This window comes from Calypte anna, chromosome 3, assembly GCF_003957555.1.
Source record: "Calypte anna isolate BGI_N300 chromosome 3, bCalAnn1_v1.p, whole genome shotgun sequence".
Lineage (NCBI taxonomy): Eukaryota > Metazoa > Chordata > Aves > Apodiformes > Trochilidae > Calypte > Calypte anna.
This window is the reverse complement of record NC_044246.1, coordinates 25,457,047-25,479,243: the sequence shown is the minus strand read 5'-3', so window position 1 is coordinate 25,479,243 and position 22,197 is coordinate 25,457,047. Positions and strand designations below refer to the sequence as shown.

At 41.2% G+C, this 22,197-nt stretch overlaps 1 protein-coding gene across 1 annotated transcript in view; it reads right to left on the bottom strand.

Annotated features, from left to right (window-relative positions):
- TGFB2 (transforming growth factor beta 2) overlaps nucleotides 1–22,197 on the bottom strand; it is a 70,286-nt gene extending 48,089 nt beyond the window's left edge. The window contains exon 1 of the mRNA XM_008496577.2: nucleotides 21,265–22,197. Within this exon, the coding sequence (XP_008494799.1) occupies nucleotides 21,265–21,607 (343 nt within the window). The 5' untranslated portion in view covers nucleotides 21,608–22,197. The remainder of the gene's footprint in view (nucleotides 1–21,264) is intronic.

Genomic DNA, 22,197 nt, shown 5'->3' with positions numbered 1-22,197 from the left:
ATGTTTCATGTATCTGCAGCTGGCAGTTAAGTGTCTATTGTAAACCAACAACCCAGACGGCCTCTAAAAGTAGCGTGAATGGCAACTTCCAAAAACTTGTACACTTGGCATTTAGAAGTAGACTAAATGAAAAAGGGCATGCCAGGAATGGTAGGGAAACAGACTACTTGCCAAAAAGACCCTTGGTAACCTCATCTTCTACCTCTCAATGTATAAAGTGAACTCTTTACTGTCTAGAAGGAAGTAATAATCGGCGAATTCTCTCAAATGGAAATGCCATCAAGTTTTGGGGAGAGGAAATATAGCACACCTACCCTCCACATTTGCCACTTATAAAAATTAAAACTTTGGCATCAAAAAGGATTTTAAAAGGATTTTTAAAAGGATCTAAGAGAAGCAGAGTAGAAGCACATCAGAAGCAGACTGCTCTCAGCTCAGCTGGAATAAATTAGGGCAATCCCCACTGCAGTGGACAAAACCGCTTGAAATTTTGGAAGCTAAGGACCAGCTCATGAATATATATTTAATTTTAAAAATAAGTTACCAAAGTACCAATCTAATGATTTTGTGAATAGCAACTACTTATGATAAACCACATCTCCAGTTAAACCGTGGCACCACTTGCCTAAAGAGTTGGAAACACATAATGCCCCCTTCTCCCTTGCCAGCTACCCCATAGGTGGAAGGAAGGACACCAGGATACAGAAAGGGATCCACTGAGACTTCAAGCAAAAGATCAAAGAGATTAAAGGTAAAAAAGATGAGCTCATGTGCAAAGTAATAACAATAATCCAAGGGATCAAATTAATATGCTAGTCCTTATCTATTTAATCCTTTCTTATTGATTCTGGTAGCAGTTACACTTACATATAAGAAAAGATAGTTTTAAATACAATATTGTGTCAAGGATGTAGTAGCAGAAGGCTGGAATACAGCAATCTCTGCTTTTTGTTAAAAAAAAAATTAAAAGGGTGACTGGGCAGACTAAGAAGGAGTGAGGAATTAACAACAAACTACGAGTAGAAAAATATTCAAACAAGTTATTTGTTAGCACCTGGAGTAAAACAAGGAGTTGAGTAACAGCTCGCATGGACTTGTCACAAGCAATTAGTGTCCAAACAATCTGAAGTGCCTTCAGGACTGGCCAACAAGCTTTGCAAACAGAGGAGAAACCAGAGATGACATTTATCTTGCCTTTGGTAAATTTGGACATTGACACACCCATTAGGAAATGAGGGAGCCATGGTCTACACAAAAAAAGACAGTAGGTAGGCCACCAGACTGGAGAACTACCCTCAGCAGTTAGCAGTGGTCTCTAATTAAAACAGAAGCTGCAGCAGAATGAGATTACTGAGGAGCTATAAAACACAGACTAATGAGTTGCTCAGCTATAAGGGGCTGCCGAAGGTGTTACATAAAAACAGCCTTCAAATATGTAAACAGCTGCTACAAAAGCATGGGAATGATCCATTTTCCATGTTCATAATGGATAAACCATGACTAGCTCTGAGCTGCAAAAAGGAAGGCTTATGCTAGATGTCATGAAAACCTTTAGACATCAAGGGTAACAGAACAAGAATAGGTTGCATGGGGAAGCTTTAATGGTGACTGGAAGCCTTTACAAAAAGGTTACATAAATACCCATCTGGAATATCATGGCTATGGTCTACACCCTCTTCTAATGCAGGACCAATGGAGCAGCCTCTGGAAGTCCCTCCGGCTCCATGTTCCTTCTGTGATAACCAGCTATTGGAAAACAGCTCACATTCCTGAATAAGCTTTATGAATACATCCATTGATACCTATACAAGTAAGATATATTTATACAAAGTCATTCCAAAACATATGTCATTAGGTCAGGTCCCAGAGGATGGACATCAATACTTGAACTCTACTAACATCAACAGACCTGCCCTCCAGCCAGTCAGAGCCATGCTCAGTATGCAGAAAGGTAGTAACAGCTGAGAGTGTGGAGAGCAGCTGAGAGCTGCTATGCACAGAAAGCTCCCATGAATGCCAGGGTGAGCAACAGGTCTATAAAACCCTTCCTGTAGTAATGATTCCTACATGCTATTAATCAGAGACAAATTTAACAACGTTTCTTCAAAGCATTCTGCTTCCTAGGTAAAGCACTTGAAGTGTCCTGCATCTATCCAGCCCTCAGTTAATAAGCAATAATGGATGCATAAGTTAAAGGCATAAGCCTTGTTTTAAGGGAACTTACAGGATACTTGAATTGTATAATAATGCAAGTATTAAGAGTAAATTCTGTGTGATATTAATATTGCCTAAAACAACAGAGTAAATAATTATAACTGATTTTACCACCCAGTCTTAAATTCCCCAAACAAGGCTGGAGATAGGCCATATTGTACAGTGCTTTCCTCCACTGGTGATTCATCATCTGGGGATTGCTTGTTATATTGCTTGAAAAGCTATGTTCAGTGTAAAGAGTGATGGCAAAGTTTTAGTAGAATTACTACAATATGTTTTTTTTCCCCTCTGTCCTTGGCATTATTTCATGCTAAACTTTGAACTTGCTGCTTTCATTGACGTGCATTTCAAGTTTGAAGTGCAATAGTCCAATAGCTGAAGCCAAAAGCTTGACCTCCATTATAACTGCTGTACTCTTCTGGGAAAATATCCTCTTGACTCTAATTTCTCTTTTCAGGCTCACCCTGCTGCTGCTGCGAAATAATACTTATTGGGACTTTGAGGCCAAGATTAATGTCAGGCCTTTCAAAAAAAACCCCAAACAAAACAAAACAAAAAATTTCACCAGTAGCACTGGATGACACAAGAGAATTCTCCATTTTTCATGTACGATCACATCCCAGATAAGCATTCTGGATGCGCATAGCCATGGGATGATGAACACTATCACATGAAGTATTTACGCTCACATGGAAGTCTCTGGTTTTGAGCACACATGCCTTTTGCAGGATGAATGATTATACCACAGAGGATCATCACCTGACCTGTCAGTTTAGGGAGGTCTGTATGGATAGCAAAAGTATGGCAAGATCAAGAGCACCTCACTCAGTGGGGTCCTGGTCTCTCACTGGGACTTGAGCAACTACTGCAATGCAAGTATTACAGCATTCTTCACTTTGCCTCAATTGTATAGTGTTGTTACATGGATGCATCATGTTTCTATCAAGAAATAGTTGGCTGTGCTTCTACTGGAGTGAAATGATCCCTGTAAATACATGGACAAATTGTGGTTGGCCCCTGGCTCCACACATCAGAAAACCTCTCTGTCAGCAGCTGCAATATGGGGTGAAAGCTGGCTGATGCACTAGTGAGACCAGAATGGGAGAAAAAAGGATCTCTGTTACAGGAGCTGTGGGGAGCCCTGACTCACTAAACACAGGCAGTTACAGCCTCCCCAGCTGGACTGTTCCTACCCATGGATGTTTTACCTACCACCTTTCAATATGGGCAGGGAAAAAAAAAATAAATAAAAAAAACAACATCCAGAGTGAACTCTTTTCTCTCTTTTCAACTTTTCTGATATAGAGGAACAAGACTATTTTCATGTAGACTTTTTTCCTTTGATGACATCAATAAAAGTTTAAAGTTCCTTGTCAAAAGTGATGAAAAAATTATGAACAACTCAGAACAGCTGCCAACATTTTTGAACGAAGATTGCTCCTAGCTACCTGCTTAGCTGTAAATACCCAAAAATAGTACTACTGCATAGCAAAGCTAAAAGTAAGATGTGTATTTTCATCTTTACTTGATGTTAACAAAGTTTCTAAGGCAGAAGGATCCCAGGCTCTCTGACTTTCAGTCAGGAATATGAATTCTTACCAGAAAGACTCTGAAGGAGCAAATGCCATTTGTACTGCACATGTGATGTGCTTGGTGTTATTGGCTGCTTTTAGACAAGTCAGCGACCAGCAGTTTTTGTGTCCAACCTGGGGAACATGAACTACACCAATCCAAATTAGAAGTTTGTTAAGATCATCTCTTGATACTCAGACTGTCACAAAAACAGGTAAAACAAAGCCTCTTCCATATGTCAAACAGATTGTTCCTTCCACCCTGGAAAACTGAATGGGAGAGTGAGAGAAGTTCCATCATGATATTTAGACTTCATACTGCTTTGAGGTTTCCCATCACTGTTTACACAAGTGAAGTTATTAGCTTCTCAGTTAAGTCACTTTTCATCAGCACTAGTTCAGTCAGTTGGAACTTTAGGTCAAGCCAGGAACCCCTCATCATTTGCTGACTTTACTCAAGGCTCATGGTAAAAGCTGAACCAGTAAAAATGCAGAGAAATCACTTACAAAGGTGGCACGAGAATCCATGGCATCTCCAGATATCTCTGAAATGCCTTAAGAAGATGGCAGGAGAACAGTGACAGATTTAGGCATGTCAGACCTGAAGGCAAAAAGCCTTCCCCATGGGAGTTATTTTCAAACTGGCACTGCTTCTGAAAAGTGTCTGTGATGAAACTATGAAAGAGGACAGATGCTTCCAAAGTTGTTCTTCAAGGCTTAGAAGAGGATTCTTCTCACTCGTGTATTTCAGATAAAGAGTCAAACAATGGAGACTGAGGAATTAAGTTTAATTAGGTTTTACCAGGAAACCTAGAAAATTTCATTTTGAAGAACAGTCCATGAAGTAAAGCATTTGCAATGCTGCTGTCAGCAACCTGTCAGCAGGTCCCCAAAGCCACAATGCAGAGTTGAATTTCCTCATGCCCAACACTTCACCTGAGCAACAGGGCTCAGGTCTCTTGCAGTGCTCAGGGTTCCAAAACCAAACGCACATATCCAAACATACCCAGCAATTTGAAAAAGAAAAAAAAATAAATACAGGAATCAGAACATTATAGCACATATTTAATCGTAAGTGTGTGAAATACAAAGGAACAGTATAAACTAAAGACCCAGATCCTATTCTTAATAGAGCTTTTTAAGATTCACACATGGATGATGCTTCAAAAAGGAGATTCATTCAGCATGATAGTGATGGTGGCTAGGCATGTGGAATGATCCTACCTTCTCTTACTGGATATTCAAAATTGCACACAGAGAAACATGTGCTGGATAGCCCAGGACAGATTACTATCTTTAATCTATTGATATTTACAAGAGCAAGTTGCCCCCCCCCCCCTTTTTTTTTTTTTTTTTTTTTAATTTAGTTTTTTTAAATGAGTGAGCCTCACTGCTCAGTTATTCTAACTGGAAGATTTAGAACAGTCAGGAAATTTCAGGACTGCCTTGCAGAGCATGGAGGAGATGAAAGTGAGTCCCATGGCACAGGCTCCATTCCTCTCGCCCCACCTCTGCCAGGAAGCGCTCCTGTTCCCCTGGCAAGCAGCACAGCTGGCTGCCTTCTGCTAGGCCAAGGGTCCAGAGAACAGCCTTTACAAACTATTTCCTGGCTGAAGAAGGAAATGAATGCAAGTAATTTTCAAGAAAAGCAGGTTGGATTGTACAAGTCTTTCACTCTGGGGAGAAGAAAAAAAAAGAAAAGAAAAAAGAAAGAAAAAGGAATAAAACAAGAAGTTAAAATGTAATGGAGAATGAAAGGCAAAAAGAAACTCACATTTTTAATTTTTTTGTGTTGCAGAAAAGTCAAGATTCACAGACTCAAAGCTCAGGCAACACATCTCTAAATGATTAAGATAAAAACAGTGGGTGATAGATGAATGTTAGAGACAGAGGGAAGTGAAAATTCTTAACCACATTAAATTCATGCAATATTTCCTGCTTGATAACAGTAATTGCAATTAAATTATTTACACCTTGGTTTACAACAAATCAGGAACAGAATAGCACATAGATGGTAAACCTCTCTTCGGGGAAACTCTTCAGCCCAGTAGAAGTTGTTGCCATTAGCTGCTGGCCTGCAGAAAATGCACACCTGCCTGCCCACATGGAGGTGCTCAGCTTTCAACTCCTTCCTCTGCTTTGCATCTCAACTTGCTTCTGAAGATCCCTAAAACACTTCACAAACTGCATAGCAAGTGTGTCTGCTCACTGAGCCCAGAGACAACTACGGAGATGGACGTGGAAGGATTAGGAGTTGCAGAAGAGTTCAATACAGCAAAGCTTAGAGAAGTTCATCTGCAGAGCTCTGGGTACAACTAGCCCCAATTCATTCAAATAATGGCTATCAGAGAGAAGTTTCATGCTGAATATCTGTCATTCTCTTTTATACGGTAACTTGTCAAGAAAACCTTGTTCCCCAAAGTTACTTGCTAGAGTTAGCTCCAATTTACTGTTAGGAGGACAGACTCAACAACAGTATCAACTTTAAATTCAGATATTCCTAATTCCAAGGTCCTTCACCTAAATCACAATTACTAGGATGTGTTATGATCTATCATGTCCTCTACAGTATTTTGAGCAAAGGTACAACTTCTCTATAAATTAAGGGCTTAGACCCGTGGATGGGGTAGGAAAAACCCCTACTAACTACTTTCTAACATGGAGTCACCAACTGAAACAGTAAGTTGGAAGTCTCCCATACCTTGTGCTGTTGAACCCAAAATACTACTTGCCTTGCAAAATTATGGTTTCTGGCAACACACTTAACCTCAGAGATGGAATGTCAGGCTCTTCGCTTCTTTGAGGAAAAAGCTGCCAACAGTAAAAGAACGAGGTAACCCATCACCACGTACTTCCTTCTCCGAAGTTCAGAGCTGTGGGTGACACTGCTTCTGCCAGTACAAGGGCAACCTACTCCATTAGGCCATGCCTTTAAATCTGGATCCTGATGGGATATATTTACTCTCTACTCAGTTGGTTTCTAAAGTTCCCTTATTTTAGGCCTCTGACAATTAAATAATTAAGCACATTCAAGGAGCCAGATGTAGGTACTGGTTTACTTTGACTATGGAATGGAGGTGATTTGGTTACACAGATGTGACAGGAAAGTCATAGCTTAGATAGAAGTGATCGCCTCCTGTAAAATCAGTAAGTCCCAAAGAATACATTCAAGCTTGGTCTAGTAAAGGAGACCTTCACACAAAAATGAACATAATGACAAGCTGAATCAATTGGACAGAACTATTTGCAGAGAATGGAAAGGGTAACAGATGTAACACTTAATTTGCTGGACAGGAAGAAATGTCCAAGTTTCACAATCAACGAGTAAGACCACTCAGGTCAAAAAACTGTCTGTCAGAGAAACCAAATGCAACCATGAGAAATAAAGAACTATAAGAATAAAATTTTTAAAATCAACTATATAAATTTATAGAGTCATGGAATGATTTTTGTTGAAAAAGACCCTTAATACCATTAAGTCCAACCATTAACCTATCCCACCTCCAAGTCCACCAATAAACCCTGTTCTTAAATACAACATCTACATGTCTTATAAATGCCTCCAGGAATGGTGACTTCCCTGGGCAGCCTGTTCCAGAGCCTGATTTATATTACAAATCAAAGTAATACCAGCTGAGAACTACTATATATCAGAAAATAAACACTGCAGATAACAGATGAAAAAAATTAAACGGGAATACCAGCTTTATGGACAAGAAACTTAAAGATGAGATTTACTTAAGTACCAAGGAGGCTTAACAGTGACATGCATCCATTACAAGATTAAAATTGTTGAAATAATAATACAGAAATAAGAAATATACTTCTGCAGATAAAAAAGCCAGGCAGTTGTGAGATGAAAAGATGATTTATTTTTATTCCAGCAGCAACTCATAAGGTCTTAAAACAATACCTACTACAATTCAACATTATAAAACAAGCAAGACCAGATAACTTGCATCAAGACTTTTTAAAGAGCTGACCAAAGAACTAACTAAATTATTAAAACTAACTTTCAGTAAGACCAAGACACTGGAAAATATCTTAAGGATTTGCTGCAGAACATATTTGCTTATATACAACTCTTAAACAGAGTAACCCATGACATCTCACATATACAGTCAGCCTTATACTGACCCCACAAAAAATACGCAAAATGAAGGAATGAGAATCAGCTCAGAAGAAGTAAGGGACTATAACCAACATCAGCTCAAGAAAAACAGACACCACTGTTCCAGAATCTTAGTGAGTGAGACCTGTAGTCATGTTGGTAAAACAGCTGTTAAATGTAATGTACTTGGGTAGCTGCAAGACATTTAAGCAGGTGCTACATAATTATTTCATTAGGAAACAGGAACAACTGAACACCAACATGGCCAGGAAGTAAAGGAATCAATGCCTTGCATTTTTATAAGACTCAAAATACAATGGTAGACAGGAAACTGCTGCTGAGAGACAAGCTTCTAACAAGGGCCCATAAGGCTTATTTTACTACATTGTACTATCTCATTATTTTTTAACCATCACCTGGAAGGAAACTAAACCATCATTAACCATGAAATATAGATATGGAGGTGACAAATAATGAAGAAGACACTTCATGAATACAGTGACTTGAATCTTGAATTATTGAGATGTAGATGTCAGTAGAATCAAAACAAAAATACAACTTCAGGAGAGAGAAACCAGAGCACACTTCCAGAATAAAAGGACTCCAGACTGTGAGTCACCATGTCTGAAAAAGAGCTGGGGAGAGGGCGACCCTGGTGGATAATTACCCAAGTATGAACTTTTATTTCTTGTAGAGCTCCTGGCAGTTACCTCTGATATTAGCTGCATAAAATGTATAATACTGAAGTAGAGCAGAGTCTGCAACATGCATATACTCAATAATTGCACAATCGCTGTTGAAATGTTGTGTTCAGTATTCCTGTCCACAGTCTCAACAGTGTATGAATAAAGCAGAGGAGCTTCAGAGGGAAACCACAATAATAACTGAAAAGGCTAGGAAGTATCTCAAGGAGCACAGCATATCAAATTTAAAAGACCTGTGGCTCCACCACCGATTATGGATCTGAAACATGCACAAAGTCAGGTAAAACAGCCCATGGTGAGCTCCTGGCTGCCTCACTGAAGGTTCTTCCAGCAGTCATGCCAGCTTGCTCTAAGACAGATCAGTTCCTGTCTGAAAAACTTCCTTCTCCTGTGGGTGCCTATACAATGCCCACAAATTCGATAACAGGTCTTCAAAACCACACATGAAGGTTTAAACCACATTCAAATGCCGGAACTTTAAGCTAAACAACTTAAAATATAAAGATTTTTAGTGAATGCAAATTTAGTAAATTGCAAATTACAATTTATCAAGCATGGTAGGAACTCCCTTTCAAAAACTAATCCATTTATCAAAACTCAATGGCCTGGAAAACACCAGAAAACCATCATGATGGCTTCCAGCTTTTTTAATCTGTAAGTGCCCATTCTACCATAACTCAAGGCCTCCTAGAGAAATGTCAGTCTCATCCTCTCTGAAGTATAGCCTGGTATCAATTGGTCATCAGCCATGAGTGCAAACAGACTTAGAACATTATATCTTGAGAAGAACATCTCATCTCTGCTAAGTATATCCTTGTGTTGTAAGGCAGCACTCACGTTCAGTCAGAAACCTGCTTGCATACCTATCTGTCTTTATATTAATGCACTTTATACTTTGTGACACTCTAATATTGCCTTAGGTTAAACAAGAACCAAGTCCTTTCATTTCATATCATGCATCAAATGGCTTGGGATCGAATCTTATCCCAACGGGACACATGAAGTACCACATACATAAACTATAAATCAAGCTTTTTTTTCCCCTATTTTTAAAAAACAAACAAAAATCCAACAGCTTGTAGTGCATGTTGAGTCCTTCCAGGCTTTGAAAAGTATATAGTAGTAATATGAAGATGATACAAAGCCACATTCAGGACATTTCCAATCAGCAAAGCAGAATTACTTGACTCAAGCTTCATCTGAATAAGGCTGGAATTCTAAAGGGTTACATAGGAACCACTTCTTCAGGTGCTGCTTAAAACCCAGGCCACAAGGACTGTTCTACTTTTCTAAACAATTGCTGCACAGACCCCATTTTCAACACCTGGAAAAATCTGGATTGGCTTTACTGACTTAAATGAAATTGCTCCAACTTTTCATGCATACAAAAAAGCATACTTCAAAAGTTAACTTGTTACTTTGTAAGCCACTTTATCAAACCAGAGCGAGTCTTCTTCATACAATAAGCACAGCTCCTGTCCCCCAAACTAACCTGACTTTCCAGCTTGTAAACTCAGCATCTCTCATGTGGGAAACTGACTTTCAGAAGTTGTTCTCCCAACTCCAGCTCTATTCAGACTGACTTTTAAGATTTTTATTAATAACATAAAAACACCTTGCTGGCTTAGCCCCCATCTTCCTTTACAGCCCATTGCATAGGGTTTTGCCACATTCTTATTTATAGCCTTTAAATTCTTCCCTGCTCTGGGTGTCGACGTCTGATATTGCATATGTTTATAAGAAGCCTCTGGATGTGGAGTGATGAGCTCCTAGACAAAAACTTGCTGTAGGGAGGATGATAGAGATATATTACAGCATGTTTATTTGCCAAGACCTTTGCAGTCAGTTGGTCATTTATGTCAGACAGTGGGAGGTGTGGAATACTGAAGAACCACAGGACATGAACTCATGGCTCCTTCTCTGCATTCTGCAGTCCTTGCCATATTGCTGCCATATGCTGTTCCCAGATGACATCTGCCATCAAACGCTTCTATCAATAAGCTACTAAGGTGTTTATTTTTAGAAGTGATTTTTTTTTTTTTTTTGCAAAGCCTTATTCATGAAGACCATCTTCAGAGGCAACTCAATAAAAGAGAAAGCACCATATTACAGTAATATATCCCAGTTTATCTTGAAGATGTGGCTGTTCCCTGAAACAAAGGAACAGCAATTAATACCTGATCCAAAGACTTCTGAAGTCAATGGAAAGACTTTCAGTGTATTCAGCAGGCATTGGACCAGGGCCCTTAATCTGAGGAACATACTCTCAAACGGCAGAAAAATGGAAAGGTTTGACTGTATCACATGTATAGCTGGCCTCGTGGCAAGTGTGAATGAGGCAGATTCCTTTCCAGACTCTACCTCAACAAATACACTTCTAGCCAGAGAAAATTAACTCTCCCAGTAAAGTGGGTAAATAATAGGACTCCAACTTGGAAGGAGGTTAAGTTCCTTCAGACACATGATATCGTTGTAACTCAGTCTCTGGCCACCTTTATAAAGATCTCCTTTTTCTACATGCTTTTGGGGCTCTTTTCTCCCCTGATTAGCAAGGGGAATGTGAAATTTCCAAATGCATAGCTCCTAGCACCAGGGAGAAACAGAAGCTGGGATGGGAGAATCCACATTCAAAGACAGAGAGAAAACTCAGACTCCCAACAATCTGTTCCAACTCAATCTGTAATGAAGCAGCTTGCTTTTCTAACTGTATACCCTGGCAGGGAGCCTCCCAGTTCCTATCACACCACCAGATCAGAACAGTAGATTTATTCTCAAGAAAGCTTCACCTTGCTCCTCACTCACGAACCTAAAGATGTATGTATGTCTGATGCAATAGCCTGCCATCATACACCAAGTATACATCTAACAAGCACATCAAATGAAATGTACAGAGACCTTACAAGGCACCTCTATGTTGACATGTGGCTATTTCACTTACAAAGCCTGTATCAGGAAAAATTTAAGTATAGAGCAGGGACTGGCATAAAACATCTACAGCCCTTGCTCTGCCAGGGAAGCCCAGAGCCAACTACAACAGCCAGGAAAACTGGGCTGGATCTCTCAGAGATTAGGTGAGAACACCAAGGACCCAACACTTATCCATACAGTTTAAAACATCCTATCATGCTGGAGAACATAATGTATCACATATCCTTTCCTGAGAGCAAACATCCCATACCTTTCACTTAGATGAAAACCACCAGTAGTTCATGTATCAGTGGACCTGACCCCTTGTATCCATAAATTTTGCTGACTAGTTATTAATTGTTCTGTTTCAGTATTACCCAGTCAACTGGACATACTCCTAGGGCATCCAACCCTCCAAGAATGAAGGCCAGGAATTGCATTGCAAAATGCAGACCTGCCTTCCATCATTACATTCATGGGGGACGAGAGATCTGTATCAGCTCTGCCAACCTGGGCCATCTCAGGAACCAAGCAGCCTGCCACAAGCTCTGGTGAATCCTAGAACCCATCCATGCTCTGCCTGTCAGCCATTTTTGCCACTTCAACTCCCTGCGGCAGCTGAAGAGGGTAAATTTGTTGCATCAGTTTTACATATCAATTGGAAAATGGGAAGTTCTGCAGGTGTTCTTCTTCCCAGTATACGTCTTGGCAGTCCTAGAGAAGACCTTTATAGCTGTTTGTCCAAATCCCAAAAAAAGTAATTTGATGTGTATTGGACAACACCCACTCAAATAAGCAAGGACTACTCCCTGTTCGACTCTGGGTGTTGGAGACACCATCTGTAAACACAACTGTAGGCTCCAGATTAGTAAGTATTATTGTGCAGAAGCCTTCATCAAGTACAGGATTTGCTAGGTGCCCTCTGACCACTTCAAAAGAGTCAGTACTGCTGAGATCTATTAGTTTTTCAGCCTCCTGAGTACAAAGTCCACCCGCAGGGTTGCCGTTTTTTGTGGGTTGTTTTTTTTTTTTCCACCCCATGGAATGAAAACCACTATGCTCTGATTCCTATCTTTCAATCATCACTATGGTAAATATAAGTTACCATCACTATTTCAGCTGAATTAGCTACTGAATTGCAAAATTGCCAATGCTATAGCAGAAACAAAACAAAACAAAAAGGAAAAAGGAAAAAAAAAGAGAAAAAAAAAGGAACTTCAACAGGCTTAGCTTGCCTTTTAAAATTCAAGGCAGGAGTTTAAAAGAGATGAAGCCAGGGAAAACACTGGATACTAACACCAGCCAAACAGGGAAAAATAACGAAGTTGTAAGCCTGAAAAACTGAAATGGAAAGACTGACAGATTTACTGCTGCATTTGATGCACATAACCACTGATAGACTCTCCCCAGGAAGTGTTGAAATTACCATCAGTGAAAGGAATCCAGAGGTAAAATTAAATTATCTTTCCCAGAACATTCAAATTTGGGCTTTGGCAACAACAGATGTTTTAATGCTCTTAAGTACATGCACGCGCGTGTGTGCACGCATGCACACACATACTGAAGTACAGTATCCTCTTTCACACAAGACCTCCCTCTTAGTTTTCACTAAATCAGGCCGAATTGACTGTGATTCTGCAAAATCTTTTCTTCAAAGCCTATGCTCAAATGCACAACTGTTAAATGATTAAGCAACTCATTAGGAGTCTTGCAGCAACTCCAAGTTATGAATGAATGGTTATTTGTGAACTTGCCTGTCAAGACAGACACAGCATTTGTTAGTGCAGTGTGGGTTAGATATGGTGGGAAGAAGCCAAACAAGCAAAGTGAAAGGTCAGTATCACAACATTTCATTTACCCCTCCCCCAGTTTGCCTAAAACCATGGCACAGATTTTGCTGAAACATAATACAGTAGTCTATTTTCATGCAATCTCCCATGCTTATTTGAAAAGCCATATTCACAAATGAAAATAAAAACATTAAGATTTTCATGCAAGAAAGCTACAACAGAAGAACAAATGCAAGCCTGACAGAAAACAATACATCTTCAGAAATTTGGTGACACTTGAATCAAGACATCTCTATGGAAATTGAAACACAATGTGCTATTTTTCTTGTATTAAAATGTTGTATTGCGAGGTTAATTTATGTTGGAAGAGATATCTAGTTCAACCTCCGGCTCAAAGCAGGGTCAGCTGTGAGGTCAAGTTATCATTAATACTTCATACAGTTATTTATAATAACCTGAAGTCAGCATCATGCTGTTAGGTCGTCTGTAACAACAAACAGAGGCTCTTGCCCTGGGGGGATTTCAGTGTGAAAAAATTCAACTCAACAATGTAGATCCTGAATATGTCACACATGGAATTCAGAGGAACCCTTGCTCACTGTACAAGTTACTTTGTTTCAGTTATCCTCTCCACACTCAGCCATAAATCTGCTCTGCAGGAATGCCAGAGAGGTACAGTATCTCCTGGAAAACAAACAGGGATGCCAATGAATGCAGACAGCAACACAAGATGTATTTCAGTGGAGCCTGTCTTTCCACACAGTGAATGAACAGCTCTCTGCGCTGCTGCCTGAACTCATCCCACCTGACCTCCTCTTCAAGAAGCCAGGAGCTTTCCAAGCAGCAAGGATGAATTGCTATGTGGTTTCCTTCAGAAAACCTGGCTGGTTTAGAGAATGCTATCCTACTCAAAGAGGCAACTTCTCTATTCTGGACCAGCTTGCAGAGCACCAAAAACATGTAAAGACCTGTTCACCAGACAGGTCTAATGAAGCCAGGTCTAGCACTTCATTTCTCCAGGGCCAATCCTGTTCCATTCAAGCTGGGAGAGCCACACTACTAAACAAGTTCATGAGTCACTCATAAATTTAAAAACAACTCCTCACATTGGAGGGAGATAAAACACAGTATTTCACACAAAATTTTTTTCCAACTCCTCACCTTCTTGTCAGAGACAAATCTTTGAGTTTCTCCTCTATACCTTGCATGTATGTCTTTTGCACAGTTGGGTGCCCAGCTTCAGTAATTTAACAGCAGTAAGGAGATCAAGGACAAGCCTGTGTGAGCTGGTTTAAGAAGAACCATAGAATGGCTTAGGTTGGAAGGGATCTTAGAGAACATCTACTCCAGCCTCATCTCAGATGCGACTCATCTAGACAAGATTGCTCAAGATGTCATCCATCCTGGCCTTGAACACTACCAGGGAGGGGGCATCTACAACTTCTTATAGCTCTTTAGTATGAGAACTTTTTCCTAATATCCAGTCTAAACCTATTCTCCTTCAGTTTAAAACTGTGTCCCCTTGTCCTATCACTGGACACTCTTACGAAAAGTCTCTCTTCATCCTTCCTGTAGGTTCCATTCAGGTACTGGAAGGCAGGTCCCCCCCTATATAAGGTCCCTTTAAGACCCTATAAGGTCCCCACAGGAGTCATCTTTTCTTCAGACTGAACAATCCCAGCTGCTTCAGCCTCTCCTCGTAGCAGAGGTTCCCCAGCCCCTGATCATCTTTGTGGCCCTCCTCTGGCCTCATTTCAACAGATCTATGTCCTTCTTATGGTGGGGACACTAGAACTGGACGCAGTATTTGAGGCGAGGTCTCACAAGTACACCAGAACTGGACGCAGTATTTGAGGTGAGGTCTCACAAGTACAGAGCAGAGGGGGAAAGAAACATAATTTTCTTCAGATAGCCTATTACAGGAAGGCAACCAACAGAGATGCTGGAGCAAGGCACCTACCAATCAGCACTGCAGACTAAAAGGGAAAAAAGCAACAGCTTATGGTTGAGGGCAAGACGCAAACTTTCCCTAAGCAAAGGACCAAACCAAAATTTTTAGTCTAAACAAATCAGCAGAAACATCCATAACACAGTATTACAATAAATAATACCTGGGGAGTTTATCATCCTCAAACTAAAAACTGATTGCTTGATGACATGCAGCATGTGGTTTCACAACAGGAATGGAAACACTTGTGATTCTTCACTCATGACTTGTTTTGTCACTGTACCCTGGGGTTGCTTTCTTTATCTGTAATACAGGAGCAGTCTAGCACAAACACTGCAAAGGCAGAAGAAGCCAGCTCCCAACAGGGTCAGCCTTCTTCAGGATCATGGAAGTACTGAAGAACCTATTATTTCCTCTCTAAAACGTCCAGTAAAGCATTTCCTTCTCACTGGGCTCCAATGCCCAAATGACAGATTTCAACGCAGCAAGAGGGATTTGAAATGTCTGGTTTTATTCATCCTTGCAAATGTGCCATAAAGCAAGCCCTAATTCAGGAAGCTAATTAGGCATACAGAGCCTTAATGGTAATAAGTCCATTCATGTGTGTGAAGCTCTGTGCATGTTTAAGAACTGTGAAGAAGCTTGCCGAGGACAACAGCCAGGAGTTCCCATTCATCTTTTTGCTCAGCTCCAGTGCAAGCAGGAATCTTAAACTGACAGTAAAATGCTGTAAGTACTAACTTCAAAGTAACACAGCCATCCTGATGACCACTACTGTTCTCACATAGTGCACCAAGGATGAGCAAACCAGCAGCTAATTAAGATGATGCACTACTTTCTCCATACAATCAACTATTCTCACCCAGTCCTCCAATTAACTGGAGCCAGAAAGGGTGGTATGACCTCTGGGCACCCTTGAACATCTCCAGCCATGAGCAGAAGACGAGCACATTTCTAGAGAAGTCTCTGGGACTATAAAACATTCACACTGCCAGTGGGCTTAAGGGGTGGGTATCAGCAGGGGCCGTGATGCACATCGAGCCTTTTCACTCACCAAAATAGAGTGAAAGTGCCTCTTTAAAACAGGTGCCAGAGAAGATTACAGAAAGGACTGGGAATATACCCCTACATTTCAGTCTCACTGGTCTTATAACCTTGGAGTGTTAAAGAGAGGGACTCATAGGTGGTTTACTTTTCCAGGTTTCATACTCCTCCAGAAATAATAGAAACATAGAATGGTTTGGGTCAGAAGGGACCTTAAAGATCATCTGGTTCCAACCCCCCCCCACATGGGCAGGGACACCTCACACTAGACTGGGTTGCTCAAAGCCCCATCCAACCTGGCCTTGAACACTTCCAGGGAGGAGGCATTCACAACTTCCCTGGTAAACCTGCTCCAGTGTCTCATCATCCTCACATAAAAAATTTCTTGTAATGTCTAACCTAAATCAACCGCTTTCCAGATAAAAACCATTACTCCTACATCCTACATGCCTACAGCTCCTCTCTAGGCCCCTTTAGGCCCTGGAAGGTCACTACAAGATCTTCTCAGAGACTTCTCCATGCTGAACAACCCCAGCTCTCCCAGTCTGTCTTCATAGGAAAGGTGCTCCAGCTCCTCTGATCATCTTCATGGCCCTTCTCTGGACTCATGCCAACAGCTCCACATCCTTGCAGGGACCACATTCCATGCCAGACCAACTTGTGGACTTCCCTCTCCCCCAGTGTGGTGCCCTGTTTGCTTACACCAAGTCACCGGTGATTCAGAAGGCAGGCAGAAAACACACACGGTGCACCCCACCATCTGCTCCAAACGAGTGGGAGTGGAAGAATAAAGTGTTCTTTTATGTCAGCTGCCCTTGGTTAGTGCACTGAAGAATGTTATGTCATTATCCCCCTTAGTACGTAGAGGACTACTGTCCAAAAAATTACCCTACCCATTTTTAAAGCCATTAGCAATTTCCTGTTTTGTTTTGCTTTTTAAAATTTTTTTCATTACTACCTAGGAAGACTGTAATAAGTGTCATTCATGAACGAGGAGCAAGGAACTGCTCCTCCCACATTTCTCCTTGGGGAAGCCTTTGCATTGCTTCAAGTTTCCTCTGCAAACCAGAGAGTAAGCCTGGCAAACACCTCCTACAAAGAGGTGCTCCAGAGAACAACCATAGGGACAGCATAGAAAGGTTTTAAAATAAGGTATCCCTTCCAAGAATGCTTCCATACTATTAACAACACAGGAAATCCTGAAAGATTAAGTTCTGTGTTCTGCTAAATACAAACACACATTGAACCAAACAGCTGTAGCTGTTAACATTGTAGTAATGATGCTGTCAGTGACGGCAGACGCGGAGCACGGCCGCTCCTGCACACGTAATTCTGCTCTCCTGAAGAAAAAGAGGCCATGTAAGTGTTATTGCTGGTAAATCGAGTCCTTGTTGATAAAATAGAAGCATGTCATTGTGCCCAGCCAGTGTATAATGTTGTCTTTCATGAAGCAAATATTCAGCACAACTACAGTTAGTGTAAAGCAATATTCATGGTACGGAGCTCCTGGGAAAACTAATCCTACCACCCAGTGTAGGCTGGAACCCATAGAGGCTACTTAAGTATTTCAAAATCTGTGCAAAAACAGCACCTGACTTTTTTTTTTTTTTTTTTTTTTTTTTTAAGTATCCTAGGTACGTGTTAGGATTACAATTTGCAATCCATACCTATACTGGCATTAAATTTCTGTTTATTATCAATGCTATGGTGATTAGCACTCAAGTCTCAAATCAGTAATGAGCTTAAGTATCAAGCTCTAGATGAACAATGAGAAACTGATAAATAATAAACTTCTGAAGTGATCTATCTTTCATAGAAATTGCTATCAAGCATCAACATAGGTAACTACCTAGGCACAATACTTGCCAGAACTCTCTTTCATGTTGTGCTCAGCTTCCATATTCCACCTCTCTCTTTAAACTGCTCCCTAGAACAACTTAATTTGTGAATGTCAACTGGACTTAGGAGAGCTTCAAACTGCCAAATCCATGCTGTCATGAGTGCAACACAGGCAGGCATGCTTCACAGACAAAAACTTTTTTGGTTCTTCCAAACCGATTTGTAGTATTTTTTTCCACCACTACTTTTCACAGCTGTTGTTTTTGGGTCCAGCAGTCTCTGACTCGCTGAATTTCCATATATATTCTGACTAGATGTGACTAGTCCACCTCAAGTGGACTGTCAAGCCAGATGCCAGATGCCCCCTTACTTCCTCAGTGCAAACTATCAGTAAACCTTAGCATAACTTTACTTTGAGCCTTAAACTAACAGCATGTGAAAAGATTAATATGAATACATTCAAAACTAATCAGATCCCTTCTTTAAATGTTGACACAGTATTATTTATATCCCATAAATACCTTCTTGACTAAAATTCATCCCATGAGATTGGCATGTTGCCAGTTCTATTCATATTTACTGTATTTATACAGTACAGTTGGCCAAGGATAATATTTAAAACAAAATATGCCTTAGGGTATATACAATATCTCTTATAGTTTTCCTTTTAAATCTCCTCATTGCTAAAAATATTTAGTCTGAACTTTACAAAATGCCCCACAAAGACCTAACAGCTATCTGTAGTGATATATTGCTGACTATGAGTATAATTAGAGCATATTTGTAATACTTGGGTTGTAGTCAGTTACTGAATGCTAACAACTTGTGGTAAAAACTGAACCACTGATCTTTCCCATGCCTTCCTTCCAACAGCTTTTGACCTCCAGTGCTTTCACACTGATCCCCTACTCCCTCCTGCCTCCCTGCAAAGCAGCAGAAATTGTAGAGTTAAAAAAAATTCACTCCGAGACATCTAGGACACAGCTCCCGTGGCCGCCAGAGCTGTGCTTTCAATTTCTTCCTTTAAAATATAGTGGAGCAATTTCTTCCTTTCTGTCTTTTTTGGAAAGGTTTGCTTCACCCAGCATAACTAGAGAGCAGTGGAAAAACAGTTAACCTCTTCCTCTGATGTTAGCGACAGCCCTTGCACAGTAGTACTGGATCTGCTGCTGACTGGCCCTCCGATCCCAAACGTCTGATGCACTCTGTTGGTAGATACCTGCAATCTCCTTTGGGCTTCCCAAATCTCTATTGATACTTCAGTACAAATCTGGCCTCTGACAGCATTTTAAAAATAGATCGTCTTTTGCCAACACCCTCCAAGTCACACACCACAGATATTTTAATTTTCTGGAAAGTATGCATGCGCATCTTGGACTGTCAGTTCTTTGTAGTTTGCTCATGCAAGGGAAAAGAACAGATGGATATATTTTACAGTTCTCAGTAACAGGGTCATCTCCACAAGCCAAGGCACTATTATCACTCTTCCTAACCTTTGCCCATAGGTGTTTACTCCTCTGCTCAGGGCATTACCTGCCAGGTCTCAAGACAAAGTGCTGACATCTCCTAAAAACACCAGCAAAATACTATAGTATTGCAACTTGGAAAGCAGGCACGCTTTCTCTATTCTCACTGTGGCTATGAAGTATACTGAACCTCTCTGCTCCCACTTGGCTCCAAATACACATTAAAAAAAAAAAAAAAAAAAAAAAAGTATTAAAAAAGTATTTCTTCCCTGAGGGCAACAAGGGTGGAGTGTATTTATCATGGCTATTACGGATGGTGCCATAATTACAATAATAAAATGACTCTGACTGCCAGGATGTCCTGTACCTGATGCTGTCATTTAAGAATAAAGGAAGAAAGGGAGGCAGCTGCACCAATACCTTGGCTGGCATCCTAGGATTATCACATGCAAGATGGAGCAAGCCCCAAAGCTACAGCTTGCTAAACTAAAAATAAATAAGGGGAAAATGCAATTAGAAACTCTAGGATAAAGTTACCAAGATGGCTGCATTATCTATTTAAGCAAGAGGTATGTGCTTTTCAAAAACTGACAGCAAATATATAGGGCATCAAGTGGAGGGGGAGGGAGGAGAGAAAAAAGCAAGCTAAATGAAAAGTAGGGACTAGGGTTTGGATAGGCGAACAGGGAAGTTACTTTCTGCTTCTGGTATTTCACTTTCCTCAGTATGATGATGATCCAGATTCTTTTAAGGGAGTGCGGTGCTTTTTTCTTTTTCTTTTTTCTTTTTTTTTTTCTCTCTACACTTAAGCTTGACTATCAAAACAAAAAGGCATGTCGTTATGACTATTAATCATTTTAAGGGGATCTGGTCAGCCCAGAGCATTCGTACTATTTTTTAATTTGTGTGTGCGCATGTAACATGGATCTCCAGAAGGTCATTAAAAACAGCAAAATGCAGATGGGCTGAGGCAGGTCCCAAGAACCAAGCTTACCCAGAAGAGAAAACTTCTTCTGTACTGGAGATGAAAGTGCCCACGAACTGAAAGAGGAAGTTAGTTGAAGTGGGGAGAGAGTATGTCTGCCTCTGTCCTCTCTGAGCACCTATCTGAATAGCGGTCTGCGAGACAATGTCCTGGAGGGGCGCAGACAGAAAAGGAGCTGCTGGCTTGTTTCTTTCTTAAAGACCTCCTTTTCTTTTCAGTTATGGAGAAATGGAAACCTGCCCGATCCAGACACTCCAAGGGAAACAACAGCAGTGGAAAGCTATTAGCTCTTTTTGGAGGCTGCATACAGGGCTGCAGGGGAGCTAAATCCAGTGCTGGGGGAGGGAGCGAGATCCTGGGTGGGGGAGCTTCGCTCAGGTACATGGTGGTGGAAAGCAGAGGCACCTTTATTGGTCTCCTGGGTGAATTCAAAGGGGGTGGAAACCCCCGTGGTATTCGGGGGGGGGGGAACGACAACTGACACCCTCCCACCCACCCAGGCATATGTATACCAGAACACCTAAACGAAACCCTAGAAGCAACCACCTAAGGAGATGCTGGGCATAAGAGCAAACAGAGCACAGAAGGCAGATTGTGGTGCATGAGGCTCGTCTTTGAAGGTGCTGGGCACTGCCAAGCCTCGGGGGTGAAATTACACACACATGCACAAACACAGAGGACTTACTTTCGGGGTAAAAAGGCTGCATGTCTATTTTGTAAACTTCTTTGGCATAATACTCCTCGTCGCTCCTCTCCCTTTCACAAGTGGCGGCTCTGTGGTTGGCTTTCTCTTGCAGCAGGTCCCTGGTGCTGTTGTAGATGGAGATGACCTCCGGGGGCACCTCCTCGGGCTCGGGGTACTCGTCCGGGGGACTGGTGAGCTTCAGTTTGCTCAAGATCTGCCCCCGGATAGCCTCGATCCTCTTGCGCATAAACTGATCCATGTCGAGGGTGCTGCAGGTAGACAGGCTGAAAGCCACGGTGGCCAGATCCACGGTGAGGAACACGCTCAGGAGATAGCAGTGCATTTTAAGTGTTTAAATACAGCGCCCCCCAAAAAGAGTGACTTTAACGACAACAAAAAAAAAATTAAAAAATAAAAAAGGGGATTTGTGCAAACAAAGGGAAGATCTGCAGACAAAATGCAGTTAAACACCGGACTGCAAGGACGACTTGCAATCGAAAAACGCACGGGAGGCGTCAGTGAAAAAATACCAATCACAATAAAAAAATAAAATTAAAAAATAAAACAAAAAGTTGCTACAGCTAGATAAAACTCAGGGTGGAGTGAGCCGGACAGCAAAAAAAGGGGAGGGGAAAACCCGCAAACAGCTAAACAAACCTGCGAATCAAGTCAATGGAAGACAGGCTGTTTTCAGCGCGCTGGCAGAGTCCGCTGGAAAAAAAAATGAAGGGGAAAGAAAAAAAGGAAAAAAAAAAAAAAAAGGGAGGGGGCCGGGGGGGCGGGAGGAAAAATAAAAAAACAAAAAAAAGAGAGTAGGAGAAGCGGTGATGGGTACTACAGAGCGCTGCCGCAGCTGGCGGGGCAGAGGGTGCCGGCACGATACTGAGCCCCGCCGTGCGCCCGCGGCGCCCGGCGGCTCTGGGCGGGCAGCGG